Source organism: Gambusia affinis, linkage group LG01 (genome assembly GCF_019740435.1).
Source record: "Gambusia affinis linkage group LG01, SWU_Gaff_1.0, whole genome shotgun sequence".
NCBI lineage: Eukaryota > Metazoa > Chordata > Actinopteri > Cyprinodontiformes > Poeciliidae > Gambusia > Gambusia affinis.
Window position 1 is genome coordinate 27,513,872 of NC_057868.1, and position 19,628 is coordinate 27,533,499.

Here is a 19,628-nt window from a genome sequence, read left to right on the forward strand (position 1 = left end):
AAGGTACTTAAAATTTCCCAAGAACACTATGGGCATCTGTGTCTGCAATGAACATGGCTCATTTGGCAGAAACACAGAGCAATGCACTGCTGGTTCTGTTTTAGTCAGTCAAACACACTCACATCAAACACACACTGCCGGAGGCACTCATGGAGATTTAGTGAAGAAGCAAGAGAAGAAAAGATGAGAGTAAATTGGAAAGCAATGACAATTAAAGTAAATTAAAGTGAATTAAAGTAAAAGGCCAATCAATGCCAATCAAAAAACTTTCCAGTCAGAATCTTCTATAAAACCTACAGTTAAATTTTTGGAGGTTTGCATAAACTTACATATTGTATTTACATAAATACATACACACATTGATCCAGGTGAATAATCTTTACTAATGTTCTGTACTAAAATAAATGCTATTCATCAAGCCCCGGCACTAAAAGTGAGTTGGTGGGAAAGTCGGAAAAATGTCACGACTGATGCTGTCAGTTTTGTGACGGCTCTCATTTGCGGTAAGAATGCTTCTGTTTCAATTGGGGGAGTAAATATGAGATGAACTGATGCAGACATGTATGCCAGTTTGATTGAATGCATAATTGTGTTTGGTGAGGAGATGCAATACCTGGTCTTGAGAGTGAAAGATAGGATGGAACCACATTAAACAAAAAGTGTGAAGGGTTTTTGTGTGTGTAGGAGTGTCCGAAAAACAGTAATACTTTCCAACATATGTGCTAGTATGAGGGAGACAAAGTTGCCTAAGAGTGTGTGGTTGCATAGATTCCCTTTTGGCAGGAGTGGTGTAAGCTGAGGAGGGGCTTACACCAGCTTTAATCCTGTTCTGAATGTCATCTTACAAGCATGGCTTTTCCACAAGCCCAGATAAGAGAAATCAAGAAAAAAAAAAAAAAAAAAAGATTACCGTTACACCCCTTTTGTCACTCTGCTCCTTTGCATTGTGAATACAGTTAAATATGTGGCTTTTCGTTCAGAAAAACCACATATTTAAAACATCCCAATCCATAAATTTATACTCAAGTCATTTACAGTTTGATGTGCTGGACAGACCAACAAACAACAGTGCTAATCTGCTTGTCTGAGCAGATCTGGTGACAGACAGCATGGCCACTCTGGCATCCAATTCTAAGGTTTCACTGGAAAAAACAAAAAAAACAAAACCTGGCTGAAAACTCCCTACTTACCCAAACAAGCTAAGATTAGCTGGACTAAGTTTCACTCGGGACTTTAGAGGTTATACATTTTTGGGCGCTTAAAGGAGAAGTTTATTCTATAACCTTTAGACCAAGATCCTTTTTACTACGCAAGTGATATGGGCACTCTACACCATGCCCAGGATTGTAGAAATTTTGGCATGATGTCGTCCTCTGAACAAGACTGTATGCTCAAAGCCTCTAAGGCAGGGGTGCCCAAAGTCGGTCCTCGAGGGTCGGCATCCTGCATGTTTTAGTTCTCCTCCCGGATTAACGCACCTGGATCCAATGACGGCTCATTAGAGGCCTAAGAAGAACATTGACATGCTGAAAAGGTTGATACTACCACCAGGGAGAGAATTAAAACATGCAGGATGCCGGCCCTCGAGGACCAACCTTGGGCACTCCTGCTTTAATGCCTAAGTCCTAAAAGGTGGAATCAGAGAAATATATATTTGACTTTTTGGGGGCTCTCCATGCTTCTTTTTCTTCTGGCCAATTATATGAAGAAGCTGATTTCATTTAATGTCATACCAGTTACATCTTGTCAAGAGAAAGCAGAGCGACACCAAACACTCGCTTACAAGATGATCAAGCTGAAGGCAACTGCAATTACAGCAACTCAACAGTGCCACAGGCTGATCAAGTTCATTAATTCCTGACTTGCGAATGCAAAAAGAGCTACAACAGTGTCTTGGGCGTATATTCTGTACAGTACAAGGACATTATTTCCAGAGTCATAAAATGTAAGTATAAATATCTGTTGCTTTAATGTAGTATTAGAAATTGTCCAAGAATTTGAACGTTTGGGGTTTTTATTAACTATAAGCCTTAATCATCAACACACTTGAAAAGATCAGCTTGTGTATTAAATTCCATACGAGTTTCTTCTCTGGATAGAATACAATTGAAGATAATTTCACTTTTTCATGCATTTTTTATTTTTTTGGGACACGTGTGCTGCAAGCTAATTTATCAGTATGGAATTATGTTTATTTCTTTATATGTCAACACTAAACCTTCCTTTTTGTAAGCTTCCAAACCACCTTTGGAGGCTTTTTGGGACATTCTTACAAAAAAAAAGAACTACAGCCCACTCTTACTCTAAAAGATCTCAGACATAATGTCAAAATGCAGTCCAGTGCCTACTGATATTATTAATGTAGAAGGATGAGGCACCTCTCTAGTGATTCTACACTGGGATGCCTTTCAGTAAGAGGAAACAAATACAATTCCTGTTAGTTTTCCTTTTCAGTTCTACAAGGGATTCTGATAGCAGTTCTGGCTTTTCTATAATAGGGAAGGAAAATTGTGAGATTCCTTCTGCTATTACCTATTAAAATATATTTGGTGTTAGTTCACCACCACAGTGTTTCCTAAGATGTCAATCTTGATCATAAATGTTTGTTTTATATTAGCCGGTCGGAGAACATGTGTGGGAACCTGTGCAGCAGTGCTTGGATTTAGGTATCAAATGGGCAGAGCAGCATATTGTAGGATAACATCATTTTTTTGTGAGTGGTCACATAGTAAAACTTGATTTCTCTAGTCAAAAGGAAACCCATCACTCACATTCCAACCTCTTTTTTTCTCTACCTCTGAATATCTACCTCAAAGCAGCAGGCCTGTCTCGGATTGGCAGCCTAGGGGTGGGTCTGTATGCGAAAAGCACAGGTTAGGGAGCACGAAAGGCCTTAACTGAGACTTCAGAATTTTGCACTTGGTGTCTGTGAAGCAGAAGAAGGGCAAGGAGAGCACAGGAAGTCTGAAGAAAATTACAGCTTTAAAATGAAAAGACTGTGATTCACTTTTCTCTGTCTCCAAATCCTAATACCGCACTCTATCAGCATGGCTTTGTGGAGGTTCAGACTTTTCCTTTAGAAGGTAATCCAGCTTGAACAAGGAATCTGACCTCCAGATTGTCCCACTGAGACTTCCCAAAGAGCAATTATTTTGCTCTCCATTTCATACGCAGGCACACACATGCAGAAATGCATGGAGACACTTAAAGTGCCTCCCCAGGTGCAGGTTTCTCCTGAGGGAAAGGCTTTTGTGTGCTGCCATCCACATAAGCACAGAAAACACCCTTTTAATCCTGCCAGAATCTATCTATCCCTTTCTCTCTTTCTTGATCTTTCAATTACCCACACATAGAATATTCACCCACACATCAAGCTGCACGCAGCGTTATCTTGAGGCATTTATTGATACATCTGTTTCTCAATTTGACTTAAGCATTACAACATTTCCTTTAGCAATCAGAATTGAAGAAATGATAAAGAAGCGTGACATAACATAAGGCAAAGGAGAAAAGAAGAGAGGAAAAATAACAGTCTGAAGTGGACTGATTTATGACTGTGGTCTGGCTTACGCTGAGAACACTAGGAAAGAGAAGTTTACACACACAGACTGAATTGCACCTGGCATGTTCAGACAGAAAGGAAACGATAAGACCGTTCAGTAAAAGGATTCTAACTCAAAGGCATACCACAACTTTTGAGAGTTTAATAATATTGTAAAAACACATTATGAATTATTTTGCCAATTTAGTCAGTGTACATATGTTTTATAACAAACAACATAAAGCTAAGAGAATAATTCTGGATCTATTCTTGATATCAATCTGGTAAAAAAAATAAAAAATGACAAAATTTTGTAAAAGGTTCTTGCCACCTTGTAAAACATGATAGTACATCTATACACTATTTAGCTGATGCATAATTTGCAATCTTCTAATGCCATTTTTATGAATAGCTTACAGTGATAGTTAATAAAATGTAAATGTAAAATGTTTATCATGGCTGATAAATAATATATAATAAAGTCAAAAGTAAAGTTGTTAAGTTAACAACTTAACTTTATTTCTAATGTTTATACATACAGCAAATACTGAATGTTTTATGTATGTAATTTTGATATGAAAGCCTGAAATCAAATTTCTTCAAACTGAAATGGTTCCAATTAGATTTTCATATCTATTTTTGAAATCTAATGTTGAGCGCACAACCTTAAGCCTTCAACTTGGCCGTCCTACTTGTCTTGCAGTGAGCGGTTGAGCAGCTAAACCCTTTCCACTGCCAGCATCTCTTAAAATGCTGTCCAGTTCTAGATTGTGATATTATCTATCGATAGTGTTCACGTGTCTACCATCATGTGTTTTGTTGTTGATTTATTGTCCAGACCTAGTGAAATGTAAAATGACAAAGTTCTTGCAGTGACATAAATCGCTTGACTTGGAAATAAGTGTCTGATGTAAACTAGAAGACTTTTGGGAAAACCTTTTGAGTTGGACAAAAATTACTTCAGAACAATATCTGTCTAATGTGTAAGGCCTTATTTAATGAATTGGAATGACCATTTCAGTGAAACTTGTAATATTAAAATAACCTTTTGAAAATAACGTTTAAGCAGGTATTAATACTTTTTATTCATACCATATTTTTGTACTAAAATTGCTTTTTTTAATTTGTGGTTTTCTCAGCTGTAAGAGAAAAATATTAACATAATTAACAGACAAAAGAATAATGATAATGATTTCCATATATCAGTGTCAAACAGAGAACTGAGCTATTGAAATAATTAAACTTTTCAGTTACAATAAAATGTATTCAACATAACTCTATGTGCACAGTCCAGTTGTTACATGCTTCTTTGTATTTTTGTCTTCTCCGACACTTTTCACTGTTTTCCTCTGCATATGTAGGTAGTGCTGAAATAGAACAGATATTTCTGAGTGTATTTTATGTTATCTGACATGTAAATAAAATCAAGATTTTTCGTACTTTACTTTTAGAGTATTAGATGTAAATGAGAGAAAGAGCATATATACTAGAAGGAGCGATTAGTTGAATGGGTAAACCAAATTTAATTTTATTGCTATTTGATTAATAAACAACATTGTACAATAAAATAAATTATTTGGACACACTTCCAATTTCCTCTCAATGTCTACCTATGTAACGCATCAGTTAAGAAGTGCCATATACTGGGATCTTGCCGACGGAAGAGGTGGGAGACACACAATATGCTGCTAAGCTCTTCTGATCTCCCTTTATTTGAGTTGTGATACTTGGGTCGCCCACACAGGAATTTGAGGATTCCTTTTGATTAGTTAAGCAGCATGCACATGCAAATTCTCAATGCATGGATAGGGAACTGATGAGCACGGATTTACTTGCCTTCACAGAAACAGAAAACTCAATAAAGTTCTGCTACATCTTTGTATGCTTGCCTAGCATGTGTGGCCAAATTGTTGCGTGTGTAATGACAGTGTTGTGGGAGGGGAAAATGATGCTTACTCAGACAAAATGCCTTCTGGTCCACACTTGAGGTGTTTCACTTTGCTTTCCCTGTCACAACTTCAAGAAAACCACCAAAGAGAGGAAACATGAATAAACACGAATGGCTCGTAAAAAGGTGTCAGTTGAACCTTGCATTTCTCATCATCTTGTCGACTTCTATGTTTTTCTGCCTTGATGCATCTCTGGATCCTGAGACTACAGCTTTCTATGCTCACAATGACAATGTGAAAAACTCTTAAAAAAACATTGTGAATTCTCTTTTCAAAGCAATATGTTCTTGCCAACTTAATCAAGATGACACTATAGTTAGCATCAGAGGCCATGACTTTTAAACAATTTTTGCTATGCGGAGCACAAAATTCCCTACACCAGAGCAAACTTCACTTTGTGTTGCCTCTGGTGTCCTCAGCATTTTACCATTAATGATTTATTTTGGCTGTCCGTTTATAAAGCTGATAAAGACATTTGTCAGTATGCACTGAGATAGATCTGACACACAGTACGCTTAAGGGTCACTACTCAGGTGTTGCAGAGTTAATGACTTTTCTCCACTCATGTTCAACCGGTGGAACAACCTTTGACTTCATGGACTGATGATGCTGACAGCCGGCTGAAGAACGGCCCAGATCAGACGCCTCTTCTGACCTTCCAGTCACGGTTCACCGATTACCAAAGACACATGGCACGGGACAGCTTTACGCAAGACCAGACGTACAATAGAAAATTACAAAAAAACTGAACATATTTTGGGATTTGACAGAGGTAGTGGACTGAACAAGCTAAATTTTGCCATGTGAAGTGCATTGAAATGCATTGAGGTGACTTATGTTGTGAACTGCTGCTACGTAAACAAACTCAATTGAAATTTGAATCCTTTTACAGTTTTAAATTTAGTTAAATGTCTGAGGAGGAACTCAAGATCCCACATTGTTGGTGTGTGACCCCAAGAGGGATGCTGACCTCAACTTTTTGAACTATTGGTATTTATTAGTTGAAAAACTATATCTAAAATAATGAATGAGATAGAACGTCTAATGACATTTCATGGCAAACTGTTCTCAACAAAACCGTGTTACTTGTTCAAATACAAAAAACAGCCATAAAACATTTTTTTGGAAAACATGGCCAAACTAAGATTTATTTTTCATTTTTTTAATTAAGCTTGTTTTAATCTGAGTAACATTTAACACTCTCCTGTGGAATGCCTGTCCATCTGCACACTCTTGTTTACTTTAAAATATTTCTGTCCCAGATTCTTTTAGCCTTACAAAGTATAAATTAATTTATGGTGGACTAAAAGCGCAACGTTTCCACAAATACTGTTCAGTCTACTTTACTCCTTTGGCCCCATGCTCTCATTCATATTTACCTCCATCCCCCCTTCTTCTGTGCTGCATCTCAAAAAGGACATTCTTATTTCATTAGTGAGGGAGTCCAGTAGGCTAGAAGGTAAACAAAACCTCTGCAATCAAAAACAGAACATACACAACCTAAATGAGCCAATAAGCGTTGAGAGAGGCATGAATACACAATCTATAACTCACACTTTAAAAGTTAATAAGGAAATCACATTGTTGAAGTGGAACTCAATGTTGGCATTGAGAAACAGAAGTCAAATCTATCAGACACATTGATTCTTAGCTTTTTGTCTATCTGTGCTGTCATCTCTGTTTGCTCATATTAGGGAGGGCTCACTCAGGGACAGGATATGGGGATTAGGTACAGCCTTATGTGCTGTAGCTACATACCTCTCAATGGCTCCCATCTGTTCTGCTATAAAGAATAGCTCTACACTCTAGCAGCACTCGTGCTGCATGCTGCCAGAATAACAGAATCGGATAGATGAGCAGCACTGATATTGCTCGCCACAATACCACTCTCCACTAAAGGGCTAATGAGCCAGGCTTATTCTATTAGAAAGGGATAAAAAGTTCTAATATAAACACACATACAAAACTGACGGAATGCATATCCCCAGCTGATATCTGATCAAGGTTACTGAACCAGTGGGCTGGCCAGAGGTCCAGGCTTACCTTAAGGGATATGAGTTAGCGCTGAGAAAGTCTAAGAAAGGTGGAAAGGAGAGGAGTGATGGAAAAATGTGAAGAGATGGAAAATGAGGGAGAGAGGGGGCAGTGTGGTCTGTTTCATTACAGTGAATCTTGACACTGCTGCATTCTCAACACACATGGACTGGATTATGTAGACTGCTCCAACCCAGTATAGCTCACCAACACTTTCTTAAACGCAGGCTGCCTTACAAATATATGGACAAACATCACAGATAAGTACAAAACTGTATTAGAGGAAGATGAGCAATTTGCTTGTAGACATTATAAAACTTAATCCTAAAAGTAAAATGTTCGGGAAAAGTGCAACATTGAGGTTAGAGACACGCTCGGCTTGTGATGGTCCACCTGTGGATTACTGCGGGAGTAGAAAAAGAGGAACTGGAAACTATGAGTGTACCATGATGCTTGATTTTCGTTCAGGTTCCAACCAAGAACCCTTCCAATTTTCAGACCTTTTCAATCTTCCCTCGATCTTGCCCACACATAAAAATTTATATAGCCATATTTGAATGTCTTTAAGTAGTTTCTTCATGTCTTATTAACTTAAATATATACACATTAGCTCAAAAGAAGCCCTGTCCCCCCATGCTCATTTTTTTCACATTGCCCTCATTTAAAGGCATCCTGAGCCAATGGGGGGCTTCGATATAAACCCCCAAAACCGGGATTATAATTTATGACTCAGCATTCTTGACTTTATGCATTTTTAGCTTGCAGTCTTAAAACAAAAAACCTCCTCAGAACTTTTCTGTGTTGTACTGCAATTAACTACCCCACACACTGGCACACAAAGGGGTGGGGTAGTGCGATAAAATTTTATTATGACTGAAAAAGCTGAGTGCAAAAAGACAGACTGGACCATCTCTGGTTTTTCTCATTGTGTCATTTTTATCACCTATGGGCTTTGGTGTGTTCGCTTTAGGCGGCAGGGGTGCGTATAGGTCTAACCACGCAGTTACCTATATGGCCACAGAGTGCATGTACCACATGGCTGCACTACCAGCATTTGAGTACATACTTTACAGAAAGCACCCATAAACCTCAAAATAAACCAATTCTTTTAAGTCAACCAAAATCCACAAGCAGTGGAAACAGAGTTGGGTTCTGTTACACTTTCCTCTGTCCGTTTAGTGTAATGCAGCGGATAGGGTGGTTCCATCAGTGTTTCCTGCTAATGGTAACTCAAGCCCCTTGAAAATGTTGTGCAGAGTATTAAGGGTCGAACAGTACACTCAGCAGCCAGTATGAGATTAAATAATATTTTTGGGTTCATAAGAACAAAATAGCACAAGATAGCATTATGTTAAGGAAAATGGAGTTCCCCTTTTTTTATCTGAAATATTGTAAAGTTTTCATAAATTCTATTTAGATAATCAGTAAACACTGTCAAATTATTTTAATCCACGTTTGACCAATCCATTTGCTGCAGATTTTATCATACTGTGTGTTGTCGGCCAGTTTTACAGCAAGTCTTTTTTACTTCAGTCCACTTTGTCAACATATCAAAACAATTCAGAGCTACCTTTTTTCTCACTTCAACATAGAATAAGATTCTCAAACACAATAAGGTGCAGAATATCAAGCTTAAAACATGTACCTTAAATCTAGAGTAAGTAACTTTTATAGGGAATATGTTTTTTACACATTTGTTACAATGGTCACCTGTTGTGACAGTTTGCTATGAGACAGATAGTCAAAAGTTTGATCTCCTCCTCCCCCTGCGCTACGTTTCAACACCAAAGGATAAGCAGTGCCACACAAGATTGTGATTGACAGCAGTTGTTTCTAGTTAGCAGTGGGAGAAGACAGAGGAGGAGCTCAGTTTTTCCACAGATTATATGTCACATACCAAACTGTCACAACATAGTGACAGTTTCAACAAATATGTAGAAAAAAATTTTTTTTTTATAAAGTTACATACTTCAGCTTTAATATCTAGAAATAAAAGCTAGATTTACAATCGATAGAAGGTCTATCAAAAACTTACAGACACCAAAGAGATGCAGGTTCCTATGGATAGCACTCATCAAGCCCAAATACCCTCTTCGTCATCCTGTGAGAAAACACAGAAAACACAATTTGTGATGTATTAATTATGGCATGCAATTGTTCTTACATGTGGCTATAATCCGTTATAATCCATAATAATCCTTAGTGTCAACACACCTGTTTTCTGTTTATAATAGAAGGCAAATTCACTTAGACAGTAACATTACAATGATTAAAATGAACTGGAAGCTCTCCACAGTCAAGGACTTATATGCAAAAAGCTAAAGTCGGTCTAGATAAAGCAAAGTCTCTGCTAACATGACACCAGAACTAAAAACAAGCCGAGCATTGGCTGCAGTTTATATGGTGGTACTCACTGAACTGAATGGTTCTAACAAGCTCAGTAAACTTAATGGGCCACAATGAAGCAGCAAAGCTACAGTTGTAACACTTGCTTTTCAGTGCAACATGCTAGAAGCTAAATGCCAACATGAAGTTAATAGCTTTGACAAGCTTGGTAAACAGAAACATACCCTCATCAACATCTTCTGGTGCCAGGAGAGCAGACAGCCTGTTTTAACAGCTCTACACTAATTCTGAGTCTTCTTGTTTTTATAGTTTATTTTGAATGTGTTTGGTGTTTCTGTATCGTCCTACTTTTTTATATGTGCAATGGGGGAAAACCTTTGTGTGAACAACTTTGGAATTTTTTTTTGTGGATATTCTGTTCAGAGACATTATGAGTGATCACGCTTCTGTTATTCCTCTGGCAAAACAACCTGATGTCCAATGCGAGCTGGGAAGGAAGAGGGCAGGAATGAAGCGTAACAACTGGAGTAGATTGTACAGACCCATCAATCCGTCCATCAACATGGGAACCGTGAGGTTTCTTTCCAACAAAGTGGGTAAGCTTTACATGCCATCAAAGGAGCTACTGGAATCCTAGCCTCATCTGGCTGACTGAGATGTGGCCAATCACATAATTTCCAGACTCACAGATAAACATGGGCAGCTTTCATGTACTCTGGGTGTTCAGAATGAAGAAGAGTAAAAAAGAAAAATAGGGATGGAAAAATCATCTACAAAAAGAAGAAGGAGAATCAGCTGCACCAAAGCAACAAGAGTGGGGTTTGGGAAAGCCTGAAGATCATTCCGAACCACAAACGAAGCCCCCAGACTGCAAGAGACTAAAGCTGCTCCTCCATTGTCAGGTCTCACTCTGACCGGTTGATGTCTGGTCTGGTTCTACCCCAGTTCGCAGCATCTCCAATACGTCTGTTCCTCACTATTGTGGACGTGAATATTAGTAGGAACATGGGGGAGCCAAGAGTATGCAGGAACTGTGGTCAACTTTCCAACAATGTTTGCAGTGAACCTAAGCAATGTTTAGGTTGTGGTTTTGATGGACTCAACTAACCCAGATATTTTCATCTTTGGAGTGACGCAAATCAATTCGACTGTCTGCTGTCAGTCAAATTGCTTACACACAATACACACCTTGGCTACCCCTCAAGTGGATACAAAAACTAAATGCTACTAGAAATGAGTTAACCCAGTGGATGAACCCAACTCTGTCATTTGTCGCTCCCCTTGTGTCGAGCCCATAACAGGCTGCTCTGAGGTAAACCTCTATGCGCAAGATGCTTTTAAGTGAAAATACATAGCTTGATTAATCTGCATCATGTAATATTAAATCGCTAAAGGTTTCAGATTAATCACATGCATTTAAAGTGTTTCTGTTGACAATTTTAATTATTTAACAAGACCTGCAGAAATCTAAATTATTAATCTTTGTTGTTGAAAAGGTGGTTTCCAGAAAACGGGTGCCTCATTACAGCTTCCCTCACTTTCAATCACCTGATGCATCAGAGTCGAAGGAAGATATTGATTCATCTTGTGAGTGAAAAGAACGCAGATGTTCACATACTTCTGTGAGCTTGAAAGTTAATAATAAAAAGAAATGAAATGAACGTCAATCAATCACAGACTCTTGCATTCTTTAAGGAATTAAGATACGCTCTTCCAGAGGTATGAAGGGGAGAAATTATTCAACCAGTTACTGTATCCCTACCTTATTGCTGAGATATTTTAAGCATGTGAATGCATTTTACCATAAGCACAGGGGATCTCCAGTTCAGGTTTGACTCTAATTTAGACAGCAGATTCAGAATTATTTATAAAGAGTACAGACATGCAAAAGTTCATTTCAATATAAATACCATATAGACCCAGGTGGAAATTCCCAACTATTCATCTTAGAGCCACACACTCAGTGAGACACATGCACAATTTCACAGTTTGGAATCCCCCCATGTACAACAATAGAGCTGTGATGAGTCTGAATTCAATTCAAATATGCATAAAAAAAGCTTTCATAAGTTAATGGGAAGACTCCATCTTTTGCAAAGATTGCTTTCACCTACAGGCAGTTTCATCAGGGTACACAGAACAAATAAACACTCAAGTATGCATCCCATGTGCATCCACATCAATGCCAGTGTGCACCTTTATGAACACACAACACTTGCTTGTGCCAAAAACAACAGTACTTTTTTAAGCTGTCTGCAGACACATTAAGGGTGTCCTCGGGCCAATGTGGGTAATATACGCAGACAGAAAGGAGGGAGCTTGTATAAGAGTTGGATGATATATAAACTAATCTCACATACAAACCCCATCAATCAAAAACAATCATTTGGCAGTTTTTTCCTTCGGGCCTCTTATCTGGCTGATCTGAATAACTCTAACTTGGCAGGAAGTATTGGGGTTTGAGGGTTACAAAAAAAAAAAAAAAAAAAAAAAAAAAGAAGGGAAAATGTTATGCTGTCAAAGAAGACCACAACTGAGTGCCGGTGGAGTTGATAAATATGAAATTGCATCAACCTTAAAGGCATGAAGATGAAGGCTCAGAACTTGTAAACTTGTGTAAACAAGCCCAGAGTTCATCTGCTCCTTCAAGGTGTGTGTGTGTGTGTGTGTGTAGTATTTGTTGTGACCTGATCCATCGGAGGTCGGTGGTTGGCATGTGGGTCCCCTCTTGGCACACTCCGGTGATGCAAATTTGCTGTATGCATGTGGTGCAAATGGTGAGGGTGATGTTGGGGGTAGATGTAGTCTTCCTCATAATTGTCTGCTATTAACTTCATTCTGCTTTGGGTCTGCAAAAAAGAAAAAAAAAAAAAGAAACAACACAATCGTTTAAATGCAACTGTAAGACTTGCACACAAAGCCATTCATTTCCCTAACACTGCTTATTTGTTCCATGAAAATTTCTCCTGAATCTTTGAATGATTAGGCTGAGGAATTCCTGCATGGAGGGGAAAGTATGTTGAAAGCAATCAAAGATGATAAAAACTGAGCCGCTAACATTTGACAGGTTGTAAATTGTGCAAGTTGGAGCGCCTAATGGAACTATCATAAGTCTGTCATACATATTTCAAATTATGCTTTAAGTAGAATGAGATAAATCCCTACAAGTACAGTTGTTGCTTTGTGTAGCCCAGGGCCACAACTGAAGCAACCTTATTTTTGCAGGTCACTGATTAAAATGACCCCTAAATGTGCATCAAATGTTTCTAAATGGCGACTCTATATGTCTGTTAAATGTATTGAGAAAGAAGACATGATGCTAGAGTAAGATAATAGTGTTGGCGGACTAATGTTAACAATCGGCCCAACTGATAGAGAGACAGAAAAAAAAATTAGGTGCAGATATATTGACATTCTCAGTTTTATTGTTTTAACACTGTATAGTTTCCCTCAGGGTAGACATGATTGTGGAGTCAGTGGTGGAATTGTGTATAAAATGTAGTTGACTCCAAGAAAAGGCGTGCATTTTTTGCGGCCAAACTCTTGTGGCTTTCCCAAGTTTAATGGGAGCCAGGCATTGGGAGAAACAGGCAGATAGCCTGAGTCAGGTGAGTTACAGTAGTTAGCGCCCTAGGGATAACAGAGCTGTGATAAGAGGCTGGAGCGTAATGAGTGAGGAAACAAGCCAGTCAGAATCACAGGAGAGGATTTGACTGGTCTTTAAGATGCTTGCAATTAGCTTAAACTTGAGAAGAGCCTCTTGTATAAGGTGAGAACGCTGTCAAGGCTGTGGGAGGTGAAAAGAAACAAGGAGGGTTTCAGACAAACATCAGACCAGTGGTTAGAGCCGTTAAATATCAGGTTCAGGTGTCCAGATCATTATGACCTTAGGTGGTACCATTAGCAGGTGTGACTGGGTGGAGTAAGGTTATGTGTACTATAGCTACAGATCTGTCACCTGTAATCGAAGGCAGATGCCATGTAAACACATAAGTGGTGCTTAGTTGTGTAATCTTCACAATGTTAAACAAGCCTCATTCTTTTAATCGGTCTTAAGCAGAGGGGGATAATTAGTCTGGATATGTATATAATTACCCTTTGATCAATCGCTTTGGTTGTCTTTGACCTGTTCTCAATATAAATATGTAATCTTGTCAGTGATGTGTCACTGTAACAGGTAAACCACATTAGTGTAAAGTAAGAAAATTTTATTCATGCACTTGGGGACACAAAGAAAACACACGCATTAACTCTTTTCTTAAGGACATGTTCCGTAATGTTTGTGTAAAAACAAAGGTGGTTACACTTAAAAAGCCTTTCAGGTGGAATATGTGAGTTTTAATTAGTGTTAATAAGTAGTCTTGGAGAGTAAACAGCTCGCTAGTGTCCTCCAGACCTGCTTGTAGATCACAGGCAGAGCAGCTCACACAGGTGGTACTAATGTATGTAGAGAAAAAATACACAGGCTCTTCACCTAAATCTCTAAGCAAAACCCACTATATTATTTGGCTCTTTGTGTGTTTTTGTATGTGTATCAATGTGCAGCTGCTGATGTAAACATGGCAGCAATCACCGCTGAGCTCACAGCTGCACTGCAAACCCTAACACAAGCCCTGTGTAAATCACAAGCCTGCTCTGATTAAAGAGTGGCTGTATTAACACATATGGACACAGGAAGCTGACAAAAAAGCCCTAAAACAAAAACAACAAAAAAAAACAAAAAGAAAACAGCTGTACTTCAGAAAGGCTGAGCAAGTTTCACAACAATTAAGCAAGGCCCTTTAATCAGGTCTGTCCATGTGTGTTAATCATTACTCAGTTATCCTAGGGAAAAACAGAAAAGAGTTAACAGGCTAAAGACAGATGCTAAACTGCGTTAAAAAGAAAGGGACAAGATTAAGGGGAAACGTCAGAAAACACACCTCAGAGATTTCTGAATTCAGCTTAACCTAAACTTTAAAGCACTACAAATGTGAGATTATCCATTACTTGGATGAAATGTTAAGAAAATTCCCACACTGGGACACATTTTCTGTGTCACGTGTGTGAGTCTGTGTTTGTATATGAATGGTTGTCTGAACTACAGAAGGGTTTCGCCTACACTAGAAAAAAAAGTGAATGAAAGGAAAGTTTGTTTAATACACACATACCCACACATGCACCTTAAAAAAAGAGGGATGTGGGGAGGTCAGACAGGTCAGTGCTATCTGTAAATCAATCTGCTGTCTCAAGATCAGCTTTCCCGGAGAGACCTTGAGTGCCATAATTCTTTGGCATTTCCTAGTGAGTTTCCTTCCGCAAAAGACATTTACGGACCTGAGGGCGGCTCCCTATTATGAAATTTGTGTCAATGAGTCAGAGAATAAAGTGCCTAAGTGTACAGTGATGAGTAGTGTGAATGCAACTGATTTTATCATAAAGAACAGAAAAAGACCAGAAATTTATAGTCATAGTCAATAAATTAGAATATGCATCCCGGTGAGACTCGTTTATTAGATTAAAGGTACCTTTTGAAAAGAACATCCTTTAAGCATGTTTTAAACAGACATTTTATTAATGTAAACAAATATTTTTTTATTATTATTATTGGTGTTCTGCAATATTCTAATCTTAAATGTTGCTTTATCATTAACTGTAAGATGAAAATAATTTTTAAAAAATGAAATAAAGGTTTGAAAACAGTCTAATCTATGTAATGTGAACAGATCTATTAAATTAACTTTTCACTGATGTTCTAATTTATTGCATATGGGTCAGTTATATACCAATTACTACAGGAAAAATGTATTGTTCATTTTGCTATGAGCAGTTTATACTCCTTGTTACCATTTCACCTCTAATTCATATAATTTTTATATATATATACAGGGGTTGGACAATGAAACTGAAACACCTCTCATTTTAGTGTGGGAGGTTTCATGGCTAAATTGGACCAGCCTGGTGGCCAATCTTCATTAATTGCACATTGAACCAATAAGAGCAGAGTGTGAAGGTCCAATTATCAGGGTAAGAGCACAGTTTTGCTCAAAATATTGCAATGCACACAACATTATGGGTGACATACCAGAGTTCAAAAGAGGTCAAATTGCTGGTGCATGTCTTGCTGGCGCATCTGTGACCAAGACAGCAAGTCTTTGTGATGTATCAAGAGCCACGGTATCCAGGGTAATGTCAGCATACCACCAAGAAGGACGAACCACATCCAACAGGATTAACTGTGGACGCAAGAGGAAGCTGTCTGAAAGGGATGTTTGGGTGCTAACCCGGATTGTATCAAAAAAACATAAAACCACGGCCGCCCAAATCACGGCAGAATTAATTGTGCACCTCAACTCTCCTGTTTCCACCAAAACTGTCCGTCGGGAGCTCCACAGGGTCAATATACACAGCCGGGCTGCTATAGCCAAACCTTTGGTCACTCGAGCCAATGCCAAACGTCGGTTTCAATGGTGCAAGGAGCGCAAATCTTGGGCTGTGGACAACGTAAAACATGTATTGTTCTCTGATGAGTCCACCTTTACTGTTTTCCCCACATCCGGGAGAGTTACGGTGTGGAGAAGCCCCAAAGAAGCGTACCACCCAGATTGTTGCATGCCCAGAGTGAAGCATGGGGGTGGATCAGTGATGGTTTGGGCTGCCATATCATGGCATTCCCTTGGCCCCATACTTGTGCTTGATGGGCGCGTCACTGCCAAGGACTACCGAACCAGTCTGGAGGACCATGTGCATCCAATGTTTCAAACATTGTATCCTGAAGGAGGTGCCGTGTATCAGGATGACAATGCACCAATACACACAGCAAAGATTGGTTTGATGAACATGAAAGTGAAGTTGAACATCTCCCATGGCCTGCACAGTCACCAGATCTAAATATTATTGAGCCACTTTGGGGTGTTTTGGAGGAGCGAGTCAGGAAACATTTTCCTCCACCAGCATCATGTCGTGACCTGGCCACTATCCTGCAAGAAGAATGGCTTAAAATCCCTCTGACCACTGTGCAGGACTTGTATACGTCATTCTCAAGATGAATTGACGCTGTATTGGCCACAAAAGGAGGCCCTACACCATACTAATAAGTTATTGTGGTCTAAAACCAGGTGTTTCAGTTTCATTGTCCAACCCCTGTATATATATATATATATATATATATATATATATATATATATTTTTTTTTTTTTAAAAAGGTCAGCCAGAAAATTTAAAATAGTTCACTAAAAACTCAAATATCTGGTTATGAAAAAATTCTGGACTCAAAATCCATCATGTAAAACAAAATGTTATTCTTAAGACTATAGTCATCACTATATTTCTTCTGTTTAACACATCATGACTAAGTGAATAATATTGGGGTAATCTTCAAAACAAAACCAAGAAAGATGAGGAAAAAACAGACCATAAATGTTATGTTTTTAAACAAAGAAGGGGCAATAATCATCTTAAAAACCTGAATTAGTTTGAAGGTAATAGTGTGACAAATCAAAACAAATTTGAGCAATTTGTACATCTGATGTGTAAATTCAGTTGTAGCAGGCGAGTTTGGGTTAAGTCTCCAGGGGCTCATTCATCCCACTGAACCACAAACAGGATCCAACTCATTTTGGAACAATTCAGTATATCTACAGAGGTTAATTTAATGACGGCAAAGCCCAGATCCTGTGGCAGCAAAGCAAGCTCCTGCTGTTATGTATTTGGTGGTCAGGGATCTTTATCTAGCTAATATGCTGTGTTTAATGTCTTTTGTTGGGACAAAAATGTTTCTAATTTCTTCTTCTTTATCATTCAAGCACTTACTCAAAATTGTCCCTCATATACCTAATATGCAAAGTCGCGTGTGTGTATAAGGATGTCAAAGAAGGCAGTCTCATTTCACAGCACTACAAACAAAACTGACAATCTGTTTTGTTTAAGTTGTACAGAGAAAATGCTATTTTTATCAGTTGTAGTACATGATGCAGAGTTCTGGTTCTACAGGTCTCAATAGATTGCTTTTTTTTTTTTTTAACAATACATGATCCAACCAGCATAGCTTTGGTAGGATACAGACTCCTGGAAACATTGGTCCTGATGAACTCCAAAAAGTTAGGAATTTGGCTTATAAAACATTCCAGATTATAAAGGAGGAACTACTGCTTCTGTAACATCAGCACTTACATCTCACTTTCTTTGTAATGTGCTAACAGTCACATCCAAAATCCTCCAGACCACAAAATGTCAAAACTACTTTTACAGAAAAAAAAAATCACTTCTGCTCATGATCAGTTCAGCAAATGCATTTGATTAGCAACACCTGGTTACCATTTACCCTCCTAATTTCAAAAGTATCCAGAAGTATGCACCCTGCTTCTGCATTTTGGTTCAGTTAAGATAAAACTTTTGAAATATATTTTGCAACCTACTAACAGTGTTTATCTTATGATGTGTAAACATAAAGTTTTTATGCAAGATTAATACATTTCTCAGGATGTTTGCATAAATCTACTCTGCAAGCACAAGAAGGGTGGAAAGTTTGTTATTGTCTTCTGCCTTTTTTCTGTCGTGCAAGTTTGTCCCATTGGTCTGGTGTTCCAAACCCAGAAGCCACATCACTGAAACTAAAGCTTCTCAGCACATCATCAGGTGGACTTTAACTGCTAGTTACTCAATAGGAAAACATGACGCATCAAATGGTGATAAACAGATAATTGGCTTTCCTTGAAATACCTTGAATAGAACTGCACCCCCAAGGAACTGTTTACAAGATGCAAACCTAGGTTTGCGCTAAAATACGCAGCCAGTCATTGCATCTGTTGACTTTTAAACCCCTTATTTTTCCCAGAAGCCTTCAGTGACTCAGGAGACCATATATGTAGACGCCCTGCTGTTAGCTCATTATCGTTAGCATTCATGTTTGATCAGTCAGTGATGCGGTCTGACCAGATCTTAATGACCCACATACCTTCCTGAGCCTGAGGTCATTTCGAGAACCAAAGCAGCATGGGAAATAGCAAGGTGTGTGTGTGTGTGCATAGGTGTATGTGTCTCCTTGACTTATGTCTGTTTAGCCAGCAGGCCTCAGACAAAAACAGTCCGGCAGTGACTCAACAATGACACTCGTCTGCGACTAGAGTGTATCCAGTAACTGATTGCAACATGCCTGTTTAGAGAATAGGTTCCATGATGTGATAATGTGTCTGGATTTGGATTCCAAAATCTGGTTTTCTTCCTTTGGTATATGGTGATTAAATGCAGCAACTGTGGCTACTACAAGTTCTTAACATCTATCTGTTCCCAGTTTTAAGTTCAAAAGTTTTGCCATGAGGCATCTGTAATTCAAACAATGCCCCACAACAGGCAGCAGGATTTAATTTGTAGCGTCACGTTGATTCTTAAACCCAGAACTGTCCCTCTGTAGATCTACATAGCTGTCCCTCTGTATGGAAAAGTTAACCGTCTGGACAAAAGATTATTCTTTTCAAAGGATGAACGGAAAACTTTATTGCTTTGTGTGGAGAATGTACCTGCTGTTTGAGCTGGTGCATGAGTCTGTCCTTCTCCCTTTTCAGAGCCATCACCTCCTCCTGGGCTTTCTTGCGTTTGGAAGAAGATAATTCCAGAAGGGCAATATTAGCATCCTTCTCACTGATGGCTGCCAGCAACGCCTGCTGCCTGACATGGTGAGAAAACACAAGAAAGACTGTACTGAGTAACAGAGAACAGTTTCAAAATTAATTCTTAGTTATGAACTTCAATGAAAATACAGCAATAAATACAAAAGTGTA

The 19,628-nt window shown here is 38.6% G+C and overlaps 1 protein-coding gene across 1 annotated transcript in view; it reads right to left on the reverse strand.

Moving 5' to 3' along the window:
* The window catches only part of LOC122831634 (ELKS/Rab6-interacting/CAST family member 1-like), a 156,567-nt gene that overhangs the window by 26,192 nt on the left and 110,747 nt on the right, over nucleotides 1–19,628 (reverse strand). The window contains exons 16-18 of the mRNA XM_044117983.1: nucleotides 19,368–19,515; nucleotides 12,558–12,719; nucleotides 9,560–9,625 (exon numbers count right to left, since the gene is read on the reverse strand). Of these exons, the coding sequence (XP_043973918.1) occupies nucleotides 9,599–9,625; nucleotides 12,558–12,719; nucleotides 19,368–19,515 (337 nt within the window). The 3' untranslated portion in view covers nucleotides 9,560–9,598. The remainder of the gene's footprint in view (nucleotides 1–9,559; nucleotides 9,626–12,557; nucleotides 12,720–19,367; nucleotides 19,516–19,628) is intronic.